We start from the raw sequence: 13,693 nt of genomic DNA, 5'->3' as shown, positions 1-13,693 counted from the left end.
AACGCTGGAGAGCTGCTGTTGGCCTGTGTCCCAGTAGGCGTGATGGGCGAAGGAAGAAGCAGAACAGAAATGAAGCCGGAGAGAAGAGCCTGGTTCAGTCTGAGGCAGGACTGAAAGGGGCAAGTTCTGAAAAGAGAGGCACAAGAGACTGCAGATGCTGGAATCTCGAGTCAGAAATATGATGCTGAAGGAGCTGAGGGGGTCAGGCAGCATCTGTGGAGGGGAATGTAAAATCGACTTTCCGGGTCGGGATCCTTCATCTGGACTGTCTCAACCCGAAATGCCTGACCTGATGAGTAATTCCAGCAGCTCCTTTTTATTGTTTCTCCAGGTCTAAAGAGAGTAAGGCTTGGGTGCAAAACGGTGGCAAATATTGAAAGCAACTATTAAATTAGTTAATGCCATGAAAATGGGGTTATGGAGAGCATATTGTGCTTTGAGGAGACAGATGAAGTGGTAATGACCGACCTGTGACTACAGGGGGAAAAAAGCACAGGACCGGACATTCTACGTCACAGGGAGCAAAACATTATTTTTTCGGTAACATCCTGATTTCAACAGCCCTTCGTGAGAGAAACTTCGTGATTTAACGCATGTCCATCCCGGCTCCAATGGAAGGCCCGGTCTCCCTGACTCAGCCCAGAAGTTGAATATTATTATGGTGACTAAAGTCCATATAGATATTCACAGGGATAAATCGTGCAGTGCCTTTACCCAGTGATTTTACATTCTTTGTCAGTGGGGTATTTAGTGCTATTTTACATTCGATAAAACCGATAGGACTGTTGTCGCTCATGTGCCCCCGGGGTGTTTCACTACGACAATAATTGAGAAGCTTCCTCAGCCAACCCGGCCCCTCCCTGTCCAGGAGCAGGGGGACCCTGTAGTTTCAATGGTGTCCCTGCAGCCTGGAAAGTGCCGGTCGGCAACATTCCTGTACGACAGGGGTTCCCAACATTTTCCATGCCATGGATCAATGTCATTAACCGTGGACCCCAGGTTGGGAACATCAGCTCTACGGACATCTCGATGTGATGACAGACCAACAGGCTTTGGGGGTCTTCCACCAAGATGATGATCTGCCAGCAGCACTTGATGTCCGTCTTTCTGTGTGTCCAGGGAACAGCCCGAAGATCAGTGACCCTTCTGTCACGCAGCTGCTGTGACACAGGCCCTTGCATCTTTCTCCACACATCTTCACCAGCCCACAGTCCGCAAAGAGCTGAGTGACCGTCTCGTCTCCACTGCAGTAATCTCGGGGCAGCGCGCTGTGGGAGTGATCTCCGGGCACGCAGCAAGGATCAGAAAGGGAGGCCCCTCTCGCCGCCAGACAGGTAAGGTCTTGGTGCCTGTTGGTGAGATCTGGTGATGAGGTATTCTGCCAGATGGTCTGGACTGTCTGCTCAGGGAACCACTCCACTGTGTCCATCCAGTCCTTCTCCTGCAGTAACTGCAGGACATTCCGTGCTGACCACTGTCTGATGTTTTTGTGGTCAAAGCTGCTGGTCTGAAAAAACTGTAACCAACATCATTATCACAAGGTTCACATGGAGAAGCTTCCTGACTGAGACAGACACAGTCTCACAGGGTATTTACAGGGTAGGGGTAGGAATGATGTTTCTCCCCGGCTGGGGTGTGAAACCAGGGGTCACAGACTCAAAATCCGAAGTCACCTCAGTAGGACTGAGATGCGGAGAAATTTCCTCACACAGAGCGCGGTGAATCTTTTGAATTTTCTCCGCAAGGATTCTAAATTCAAACGACAAATTTCGGGGCTCGGCGAAGTTCGGAACGTTGAAGGAAAGTGGCGCTGAGGTCAAAGATCAGCCATGTTCTGAGTGAGGGGCAGAACAGCACAAGGGGCCGAATGGCAACGCCTGCTCCTGTTTCTTATTTTCTAAAGCACGAGTTTACCTTTGCGTCTTGTTCTCCCTTGGCCTTCAGCCTGTCGGATTGCACAGGGGAGCGGTGAGAGCTCCAGAGATCCATCAGCAGACGCTGAGGTTATTTCATGTTCTCGTTATTTATCGATATTTATTTATATTTGCATTTTCACAGTTTGTTACCTTCAGCACTCTGGTTGATCTTTCGCTGCCTGATTTTGCTGTGGTTACTATTCTATACTTTTTCTAAGTATGTCTGCAGGAAAATGATTCTTGGGGTTGTACGTGGTGATTTATATGTACTCGGATAATAAAATTTACTTTTAAATTTGAGTTTCGGGGAACTTCCTTTGATTCTGAAAACGAACTGAGACTGACATCTCCAGCTCCCAGTAGCAGCCCGTTCTCTGACAAACTCTCAGCCATTCAGCGATCACTGCTGGGAGAAGGATGTTCTCAGTGGCTGAGGGGTGTCAGTGGGCGGGACGCTGAGCGCTGGAAGCGGGCCGGAGTCTGGAACCGGGACCGAGTGAGGCCGGAGACTGGGAGCTGCGCCTCGGGTTTCGGCTGCAACACCGGCGGGTCCTGAATCCTTTCGAAGGCAGAGCTGAAGAGACTGACGGAGATTCCGTGATATGTTTCAGCTACACGGAGGGCGCCCGGCCTTTCCCCGCCGAGGATCGGGGCCTGTTGTCTGGACTCGTCCCCTGCTGCTGGGAGACGGGAGCTGCCCCGCAGCGGCTGCCGATTGATCTCCGGAGCTCTCACCGCTCCCCTGTGCAATCCGAATGGCTGAAATCCAAAGGAAAACAAGGCACAAAGGTAAACTCGTGCTTTAGAAAATAAGAAACAGGAGCAGGCGTGGCCATTCGGCCCGTTGCGCCTGTCCTACCCTTACCTCAGAATACACCCGATCTTTGACCTCAGCGCCACTTTCCTGCAACGTTCCCAGCATCGCAGAGCCCTTAAATTTGGCTTTTTGAATTTAGAAAACTTGTGAAGAAAATTCCAAATATTCACCACAATCTGAGTGAGGAAATTTCTCCGCACCCTGTCAAAACCCTGTGAAACTGTGTCTGTCTCAGTCAGACCACCTCTCATTTCTCTAGTTTTGAGACAGGCCCAGTCAGTGTAATCTCCCTGAGGACACTACCACATCCCTGAAATCAATCTGGGAAAATCCTTCATTCCCTTTATCCCATAGACTGTCTCTGAAAAGGAGACCAGACCTGTGCACAGTGTTCCATGTTGGCCCTCAACAGGACCCCACATACCTTCAGAGGAGATCTTTATTCTTGTATTAGACCATGAGACCATTTTCCCTATCATGTCTGTTTAACCATTTCATCATGACTGATCAATTTTTCCTGTCTGCAGCTACAGTATCTCCTGCCGCACCCTCCACCCCGTATCCCGTCATGCCCTGACCAATCAAAAATCAATCAACCTCTGTCTTCAATATACATAATGACTTGGCCTCCCAAGCTGCCTTGGGCAAAGATTTCCACAGATTCAGTTCTCTCTGCTACAGAAATTCCTCCTCATCTCCGCTCCAAAAGGAACCCCTCTATATTGAGGCTATGTCCTCTGGTCTTCGACCCGCCCACCAGAGGAAACACCTTCTCCACATTCACTCCATCACAGTCCTTCAGTATTCAATAGGTTTCAATTAGGGTACCCTTCAGTCTTCTGAATTCCAGTGAATTCAGGCCCAGAGCCATCGAGCAATTTTCATATAACAAGCCATTTAATCCTGGAATCATTTTCATGAACCGCATTTGAACCCTTTCCAGTTTCAGCTCACCCTTTCCAAGATAAGGGACACAAAACTGCTCTCAGTACTCCAAGTGAGCCTCACCAGTGCTTTATAAAGACTCAACATTACATCTTTGCATTTGTAGTCTCGTCCTCTTCAAGTGAATGGTGACAACACATATGCCTTCCTCACCACAGCCTCCTGCAAATTAACCTTCAGGGAGTCCTGCACAGGGACTCCCAAATCCCTTTGCATCTCAGTTTTTGAATTTTCTCTCCATTTAGAAAATAGTCCATTAGACAATAGCTGCAGGAGTAGGCCATTCGGCCCTTCGAGTCAGCACCGCCATTCACTGTGATCATGGCTGATCATCCACTATCGGTATCCAGTTCCTACCTTATCCCCATAACCTTTGATTCCACTATCTTTAAGAGCTCTATCCATCTCTTTTTTGAAAGCATCCAGAGACTTGGCCTTCTGGGGCAGAGCATTCCATTTATCCACAACTCTCTGGGTGAAAAAGTTTGTCCTCAACTCCGTTCTAAATGGCCTACCCCTAATTCTTAATCCGTGGCCTCTTGGTTCTGGACTCACCCATCAGCGGGAACATGCTTCCTGCCTGCAGCGTATCCAATCCCTTAATAATCGTATATGTTTCAATAAGATCCCCTCTCAGCTTTCTAAATTCCAGAGAATACAAGCCCAGTCGCTCCAATCTTTCAACATATGACAGTCCCGGCATCCCGGGAATTAACCTTGTGAACCCACGCTGCACTCCCTCAATAGCAAGAATGTCCTTCCTCAAATTTGGAGACCAAAACTGTACATAGTACTCCAGGTGTGGTCTCACTGGGGCCCTGTACAGCTGCAGAAGGACCTCTTTGCTCTTATACTCAATTCCCCTTGTTATGAAGGAGAGCATGCCATTAGCTTTCTTCACTGCCTGCTGTACTTGCATGCTTGCTTTCAGTGACTGATGTACAAGAACACCTCGATCTCGTTGTGCTTCCCCTTTTCCTAACTTGACTCCATTTAGATAATAATCTGCCTTCCCGTTCTTACCACCAAAGTGGATAACCTCACATTTATCCACATTAAACTGCATCTGCCCACTCACCCAGCCTGTCCAAATCACCTTGCATTCTCATAACATCCTCCTCACATTTCACACTGCCACCCAGCTTTGTGTCATCGGAAAATTTGCTAATGTTACTTTTAATTCCCTCATCTAAATCATTAATATATATTGTGAACAGCTGCAGTCCCAGCACTGAACCCTGCAGTACCCCACTGGTCACCGCCTGCCATTCCGAAAGGGACCCGTTAATCGCTACTAGTTGTTTTCTGTCAGCCAGCCAATTTTCAATCCATGTCAGTACTCTGCCCCCAATACCATGTGCCCTAATTTTGCCCACTAATCTCCTATGTGGAACTTTATCAAAGGCTCTCTGAAAGTCCAGGTACAGTATAAGAACCATAAGACACAAGAGCAAAATTAGGCCATTTGGCCCATCGAGTCTGCTCCACCATTCAATCATGGCTGATCCTTTTTTAAAATCTCCTCCTCAATCCCAGAACCTGGCCTTCTGTCTGTAACCTTTGCTGTCATGTCCAAACAAGAAGCTGTCAATCTCTGCATTAAATACACCCAACGACCTGGCCTTCACAGCTTCATGTGGCAACAAATTCCACAAATTCACCACCCTTTGCTGAAAGAAATTTCTTCGCATCTCTGTTTTGAAAGGGTGCCCCTCTATTCTGAGGCTGTGCCCTCTTGTCCTGGACACTCCCAGCATGGGAAACATCCTTTCTATATCTACTGTCTTGGCCTTTCAACATTCTAAAGGTTTCAATGAGATCCCCCCCCACACCTCATCCTTCTGAATTCCCGCAAGTACAGACCCAGAACCATCAAACATTCCTCGTATGATAACCCTTTCATTCCTGGAATCATCCTTGTGAACCTCCTCTGGACCTTCTCCAATGCCAGCACATCTTTTCTCAGATGAGGGGGCCAAAAATGTTCACAATACTCAAGGTGAGGCCTCACCAGTGCCTTATAAATCCTCAGCATCACCTCCTTGCTCTAGTATTCTAGACCTCTTGAAATGAATGCTCAGATGGCATTTGCCTTCCTCATCACCGAACCAACTCAACCTGCAAGTTAACCTTCAGGGTGTTCTGCACAAGGACTCCCAAGTCCAAGTGCAGCTCAGATTCTTGGATTTTATCCCCATTTAGATAATATTCCACACGTTTATTTCTACCACCAAAGTGCCTGACCAGGTATTTTACAACATTGTATTTAATTTGTCATGTTCTTGCCCATTCTCCCAATCTGTCTAAGTCCTTCTGCACCCTACCTGATTCCTCAACAGTACCAGCCCCTCCACCAATCTTCGTGTCATCTGCAAACTTGGAAACAAAGCCATCTATTCCATCATCTAAATCATTAATATACAGAATAAAATAAGTGGTCTCAAAACCGACCCCTGCGGAGCACCACTAGTCACTGGCAGCCAACCAGAAACTGATCTTTTCATTCCCACTTGCTGCCTCCTACCAATCAGCCAATGCTCCAACCATGTTAGTAACTTTACTGTTATACCATAGGCTCTTAACTTGGTAAGCAGCCTCATGTGTGGCACCTTGTCAAAGGCCTTCTGGAAGTCCCAATACACAACATCCACTGCATCCCCTTTATCTATCCTACTTGTAATCTCCTTAAAGAATTCCAACAGTTTTGTCAGGTAAGATTTTCCCTGAAGGAAACCATTCTGACTTTGTACCATCTTGTCCTGTGTCACCAAGTACTCTATCAGCTCATCCTTAACAATTGACTCTAACATCTTCCCAACCACTGAGGCCAGGCTAACTGGTCTATAATTTCCTTTCTGCTGCCTTCCTCCTGTCTTGAAGAGTGGAGTAACATGTGCAATTTTCCAGTCCTCTGGCACCATGCCAGAGTCCATTGATTTTTGAGAGATCACTTCTAATTCCACAACAATCTCTGGTGCTACCTCTTTCAGAACCCTAGGGTGCAGTTCCTCTGGTCCGGGAGACTTACGTACCTTTAGGTCTTTCAGCTTTTTGAGCAGCTTTTCTCTTGAAACAGCAACTGCACCCACTTCTCTTCCTTCACACATTACAACATCAGGCACACTGCTAGTGTCTTCCATAGTGAAAACTGACAGAAAATACTCATTTAGTTCATCAGCCATCTCCTTGTCCCCTGTTATTATTTCTCCTGCCTCATTTTCTAGCGGTCCTATGTCCACTGTCATTTCTCTTTTGTTTTTAACATACTTGAGAAAACTCTTCCTATCCACTTTGTTATCATTTGCTAGTTTGGTTTCAGATTTCATCTTTTCCCTTCTAATTATTTTTTAATTGCTCTCTGTAGGTTTTTAAAACTGTTCCAATTGTCTACCTTCCCACTAACCTTTGCTTTGTTGGGGGGCCTGTATATATCTGCCATCAATGTCCTTTTAACCTTGCAGTTTCTTAACTCAATCTACAATGATTCAACATCTTCTGACTCCATGTCTCATTTTCCACTGATTTGTTGTCATTCTTTACCGGTAGAGCCACATCACCCCCTCTGCCAATGTTCCAATATAATGTGTAAACTGAGACATTCTGCTCCCAACTATAACCATCCTTCAGCCACCATTCAGTGATGGCCACAACATACACCGGGCAATCTGTAATATTGCAACAACAAGATCATCCACCTTATTTCCTATACTACGCGCATTTAGATACAACACCTTGAGTACTGTATTTGCTGTCCTTTCTGATTTTGCATCCCTAATGATTTGTTGGCTACATCTAAGTCCCAACACCTGCCTGCCCTTCCTGACAGTCTGACTGCACGCTGCTTTTACTTTTTTACCATCCATCTTAATCTGAGTCTTTTCACTCCGATTCCCACCCTGTCCTGCCAAGTTAGTTTACACCTTCCCCAACAGCTCCGACAAATAGAAACCATAGAAAAGCTACAGCACAGAAACAGGCCTTTTGGCCCTTCTTGGCTGTGCCAAACCATTTTCTGCCTAGTCCCACTGACCTGCACATGGACCACATCCCTCCATACACCTCCCATCTGTGTATCTATCCAAAAAATTCTTAAATGTTAAAAAAGAACCCGCATTTACCACCTCGTCTGGCAGCTCATTCCATACTCCCACCACTCTCTGTGTGAAGAAGCCCCCCCAATAATGTTCCCTTTAAACTTTTCCCCCCTCACCCTTAACCCATCTCCTCTGTTTTTTTTCTCCCTGTGCCTCAGTGGAAAAAGCCTGCTTGCATTCACTCTATCTATACCCATCATAATTTTATACACCTCTATCAAATCTCCCCTCATTCTTCTACGCTCCAGGGAATAAAGTCCTAACCTATTCAACCTTTCTCTGTAACTGACTTTCTCAAGTCCCGGCAACATCCTTGTAAACCTTCTCTGCACTCTTTCAACCTTATTTATATCCTTCTGTAAATTGGTGACCAAAACTGAACACAATACTCCAGATTCGGCCTCACCAATGCCTTATACAACCTCATCATAACATTCCAGCTCTTATACTCAATAATTTGATTAATAAATGCCAATGTACCAAAAGCTCTCTTTATGACCCTATCTACCTGTGACGCCACTTTTAGGGAATTTTGTATCTGTATTCCCAGATCCCTCTGTTCTACTGTACTCCTCAGTGCCTTACCATTAACCCTGTATGTTCTACCTCGGTTTGTCCTTCCAACATGCAATACCTCACACTTGTCTGTATTAAGCTCCATCTGCCATTTTTCAGCCCATTTTTCCAGCTGTTCCAAGTCCCTCTGCAGGCTCTGAAAACCTTCCTCACTGTCTACTACACCTCCAATCTTTGAATCATCAGCAAATTTGCTGATCCAATTTACCACATTATCATCCAGATTATTGATATAGGTGACAAATAACAATGGACCCAGCACTGATCCCTGTGGCACACCACTAGTCACAGGCCTCCACTCGGAGAAGCAATTCTCTACTACCACTCTTTGGCTTCTTCCATTGAGCCAAATGTCTAATCCAATTTACCACCTCTCCATGTAGACCTAGCGACTGAATTTTCCTAACTAACCTCCCATGCGGGACCTTGTCAAAGGCCTTACTGAAGTCCATGTAGAGAATATCCACTGCCTTCCCTTCATCCACTTTCCTGGTAACCTCCTTGAAAAACACCAATAGATTGGTCAAACATGACCTACCACGCACAAAGCCATGTTGACTCTCCCTAATAAGTCCCTGTCTATCCAAATGCTTGTAGATTCTGTCTCTGAGTACTCCTTCCAATAACTTACCTACTACTGACGTTAAACTCACCGGCCTATAATTTCCCGGATTACTTTTCGATCCTTTTTTAAACAACGGAACAACATGAGCCACTCTCCAATCCTCCGGCACCTCACCTGTAGACAGCGACATTTTAAATATTTCTGCCAGGGCCCCTGCAATCTCAACACTAGTCTCCTTCAAAGTCCAAGGGAACACCCTGTCAGGTCCCGGGGATTTATCCACTTTAATTTTCCTCAAGACAGCAAGCACCTCCACCTTTTCAATCTGTACAGTTTCCATGATCTCACTACTTGTTTCCCTTAATGCCAGCTTCCTTAGTAAATACAGACGCAAAAAAGCGATTTAAGATCTCCCCCATTTCCTTTGGTTCCACACATAAAAGACCACTCTGATCTTCAAGAGGACCAATTTTATCCCTTACAATCCTTTTGCTCTTAATATACCTGTAAAAGCTCTTTGGATTATCCTTCACTTTGACTGCCAAGGCGACTTCATGTCTTCTTTTAGCCCTCCTGATTTCTTTCTTAAGTATTTTCTTGCACTTCTTATACTCCTCAAGCACCTTATTTACTCCCTGTTTCCTATACATGTCATACAACTCCCTCTTCTTCTTTATCAGAGTTGCAATATCCCTTGACAACCAACGTTCCTTATTCCTATTCATTTTGCTTTTAATCCTGACAGGAACATACAAACTCTGCACTCTCAAAATTTCTCCTTTTAAGGCTTCCCACCTACCAATCACATCCTTGCCAGAGAACAACCTGTCCCAATCCACACTTTTTCGATCCTTTCTCATTTCTTCAAATTTGGCCTTCTTCCAGTTCAGAACCTCAACACTAGGACCAGATCTATCCTTGTCCATGATCAAGTTGAAACTAATGGTGTTATGATCACTGGAACCAAACCTCTCCCCTGCACAGACTTCCGTCACCTATCCTAACTCGTTTCCTGACAGGAGATCCAATAATGCATCCCCTCTAGTTGGTTCCTCTATATACTGATTTGGAAAACTTTCCTGAACATATTTTACAAACTCTAAACTATCTAGACCCCTAAAAGTATGGGAGTCCCAATCAATGTATGGAAAATTAAAATCCCCTACCACCACAACTTTATGTTTCCTGCAGTTGTCTGCTATCTCTCTGCAGATTTGCTCTTTTAATTCTCGTTGACTATTGGGTGGTCTGTAATACAATCCCCCTAATCTGGCCATACCTTTCCTGTTTCTCAGCTCCACCCATAAGGACTCAGTAGACAAGCCCTCTAATCTGTCCTGCCAGAGCACTGCTGTAATATTTTCCCGAACAAACAATGCCACTCCCCCACCGTTCATTCCTCTGCCTCGATCACATCTGAAACATTGGAACCCTGGAATATTAAGCTGCCAGTCCTGCCCCTCCTGTAGCCAAGTTTCACTAATTGCTATAACATCATAATTCCATGTGTTAATCCATGCCCTCAACTCATCCACCTTCCCCGCAATACTCCTAGCATTGAAATATATACACCTCAGAATATTTTTACCACCATTCACAACCTTTCTATTAGCGGATTTGCTTGAACTTTTAACATTTATTTTCACCCCAGCCACACTGTCAGCTCTGGCACTCTCGTTCCTATCCCCCTGCAAATCTAGTTTAAAGCCTCCCCAAAAGCACTAACAAACCTCCCTGAAAGGATATTGGTCCCCCTGTAGTTCAAGTGTAACCCGTCTCTCTTGTACAGGTCCCACTTGCCCCAGAAGAGGTCCCAATGATCCTGAAATCTGAAACCCTGCCCCCTACATCATTTCCTTAGCCACTTGTTCATCCTCCAGAGCATCCTATTCCTACCCTCACTGGCACGTAGCACAGGTAGCAATCCTGAGATTACCACCCTTGAGCTCCTGCTTTTCAACTTCCTACCAAGCTCTCCATACTCACTCTCCAGGACCTCCTCACTCTTCCTTGCTATGTCATTGGTACCGATGTGCACCACAACATTTGGCTGATCACCCTCCCACTTCGGAATGTCATGCAAGCGATGAGAGACATCCTTGACCCTGGCACCCGGGAGGTAACAAGCCATCCTGGATTCTCTGTCACGACCACAGAACCTCCTATCTGCACCGCTAACTATCGAGTCCCCTATCACTACCGCTGTCCTCTTTTTCCACCCTCCCTTCTGCACTGCAGAGCCAGACTCAGTGCCACAGATCCGGCTACTGCAGCTAGTCCCAGGTAAGTCATCCCCCCCAACAGTATCCAATGCGGTGTACTTGTTGTTGAGGGGAATGGCCACAGGGGAACCCTGCTCTGCCTGCCCTTTCCTCTTCCCTCGCCTCATAGTGACCCAATTTCCTGTCCTCTGCTCCTTAGGCGTAACTACCTCTCTGTAGCTACTATCTCTACTCTCCTCATTGTCCTGAATGATCCGCAGGTATCCAGCTCCTGCTCCAGTTCCCTAACATGGTTTGTTAGGAGCTGCAGCTGGATGCACTTCTTGCAGGTGTCGTTGTCCGGGACACCAGAGGGCTCCCTGACTTCCCACATCCTGCAAGAGGAGCATTCCAACATCCTGCCTGCCATTCTCTCTACTCCAACAATCTGAACAAAGAAACTTGCCAGAACCTACCCCGGCCTCTGCCTGTTCTTGCCGAAGCCTGTTGAGCCAAAGCCGTCCCACTCTGACTCAGTCCACTCCGGCGATGGCCGTTGTATATGGTGGTCTGCTTTTAAACCTTGGCACGCTACGTCACGCGCCTGCGCAGTGCAGACCCTTCTCCCCGAGCAGTGTTTAAAAAAAATGACTTTTTTTTACCCGATTTCTTCACTCTCTTCTTCCCAGCTGCTTGCTTCGACTGAAACCTATGACTGCGTTCCTCTACATGGTTCTAACTCCATAATCGACTTCACAGATGACACCACGGTGGTTGGCCTGATCAGAGGGGATGACGAGACGGGCTACAGAGACGAGGTCCAGCACATGGCCTCATGGTGTGCCGACAACAATCTGGCCCTTAACACCCAGGAGACCAAGGAGATAATTGTGGACTCCAGGCATGCTAAGAGTCACACTCACATCCCCATCTACATCAACGGAACTGTAATGGACCGTGTATCAAGCTTAAAATTGCTTGGTGTCCACATTTCCGAGGATCTCACCTGGTCCCTGAACTCCGCCATCCTGATGAAAAAGGCGCAACAGCGCCTTTATTTCCTGTGGAGCATCAAGAAAGCTCACCTCTGTCCCAGGATACTGATGGACTTTTACCACTGTACCATTGAGAGCATAATCACCGAATGTATCTTAGTGTCGTATGGCAGTTGTACCGTTTCGGACCGCAAAGCACTCCAGCGTGTGGTGAAAACTGCCCAGCGGATTATCGGCACCCAATTGCTCACCGTTGAGAACATCTACCATAAACGCTGCCTGGGCAGAGTGAAAAGCATTATCAAAGATGCATCTCACCCTAACTATGGACTTTTTACTCTCCTCCCATCCGGTAGGCGCTCCAGGAGCCTCCACTCCCGCACCAGCAGACACAGGAAGACCTTCTTCCCTGAGGCTGTGACACTGCTGAACCTCTCATCTCAGCGCTAAGCAGTATTACATCCATGTTGTACTGTCTCAGTACTGTTATATTTGTGTGCTGTAGCACTTTTTTATTTGCAGCTATTTTGAAAATAACACTTCTTTGCATTTCTGGTCAGATGTTAACTGCATCCCATTGGCTTTGCATCTGTACTCGGCACAATGGCAATAAAGTTGATCTAATCCAATCTAATCTAATCAATTGTGGAGATTGCAGTTAATGTTAACACACTGGATTAAGTTGACTGGACAATGAAATGATCATCCTGTTGCAGTTGTGTAAGAGAACTGTTGGGAGAATCACAGGAAGAGTGTTTTTAGTTTTAGGAGGTTGGGATCTTATCACGCTGGGAAAATGGGATTGTTGGATTACGCAAATGCTCACTGTCACGTTCTCTGAAACACCATCTTCTCCCTATGACTAGTTGGTCTCAGGTTACACAGTTTAATAAAGTCAAAGCATTCTGTTATGCCTGAGAGTCTGTTGGTTCTCAGTTTATGAAGCAAAATTATCATGATCTGTTACCATTCTTACAGAAGAATCAAAGTATAGGTCAACTATGAATGTTGATGTAGCTGTTTGTTGTGCCTGAACTACAGGTAACGATAAATAAACAACTTACCAATCATTTATCAGTATATAAAATAGAATTACAGTGGGTGGAGGAAATTTGACTATGTAAAGTGTTCAATGCCTTTTCGGATTTAATGAGTCTTAAACAGGTTACTCTAGCAGTCGGTCAGATTTACTATTGGAAATTGATCAAACATTATTTCATACAGAGAGTATTAGTTTCTCTGTCCACTTGTTATGGATTCTTGCACTTAGAGCTTTAGTTACAACAGCTGTTCAAATTTCAACTGTGGATAAAGACCTTCCACTGAGCAAAGCAGAAGTTAAGGGGCTGGTGTGGGTAAGAATTGCAGGTCTGCTGAGATAATGGGCATGGGAGGAGACAACTTTGCAGAGTACATCACAGTTTGGTTTATTGGAAAAGGGATAAAACAATAAGGGGGGGGGATTATATTGAAAGGACTGAGAATTGTATATTGTACGATTGAGTATTTCTTCTATCTTTTTTGGAACACATGATTCCGAGTCTTGTCGGTTTTGTCATTTGAAACAGTTGAACAGATACTATT

At 45.8% G+C, this 13,693-nt stretch overlaps 1 protein-coding gene across 1 annotated transcript; it reads left to right on the top strand.

The window, feature by feature from the left end:
* Positions 1–280: 280 nt before the first annotated feature.
* LOC140185032 (uncharacterized) lies at positions 281–12,748 on the top strand. Its single transcript, XM_072238256.1, has 3 exons — positions 281–296; positions 2,377–2,705; positions 11,804–12,748. Exons 1-3 carry the CDS (start codon positions 281–283, stop codon positions 12,557–12,559), a joined length of 1,101 nt encoding a protein of 366 aa, XP_072094357.1. The 3' UTR covers positions 12,560–12,748.
* The last annotated feature ends 945 nt before the right edge of the window (positions 12,749–13,693 follow it).

The sequence above is a fragment of the Mobula birostris genome, chromosome 20, assembly GCF_030028105.1.
Source record: "Mobula birostris isolate sMobBir1 chromosome 20, sMobBir1.hap1, whole genome shotgun sequence".
Taxonomy (NCBI): domain Eukaryota; kingdom Metazoa; phylum Chordata; class Chondrichthyes; order Myliobatiformes; family Myliobatidae; genus Mobula; species Mobula birostris.
Note: the sequence above shows the minus strand (reverse complement) of the source record. Positions and strands in the feature narration are given on the sequence as shown.

Bases quoted from the DNA above. Each gene is read 5' to 3' on its own strand.
- LOC140185032 (XM_072238256.1), top strand. The intron at 2,706-11,803 runs GTAAACTCGTGC...TCTTCTTCCCAG, and splicing joins AAGGAAAACAAGGCACAAAG to CTGCTTGCTTCGACTGAAAC.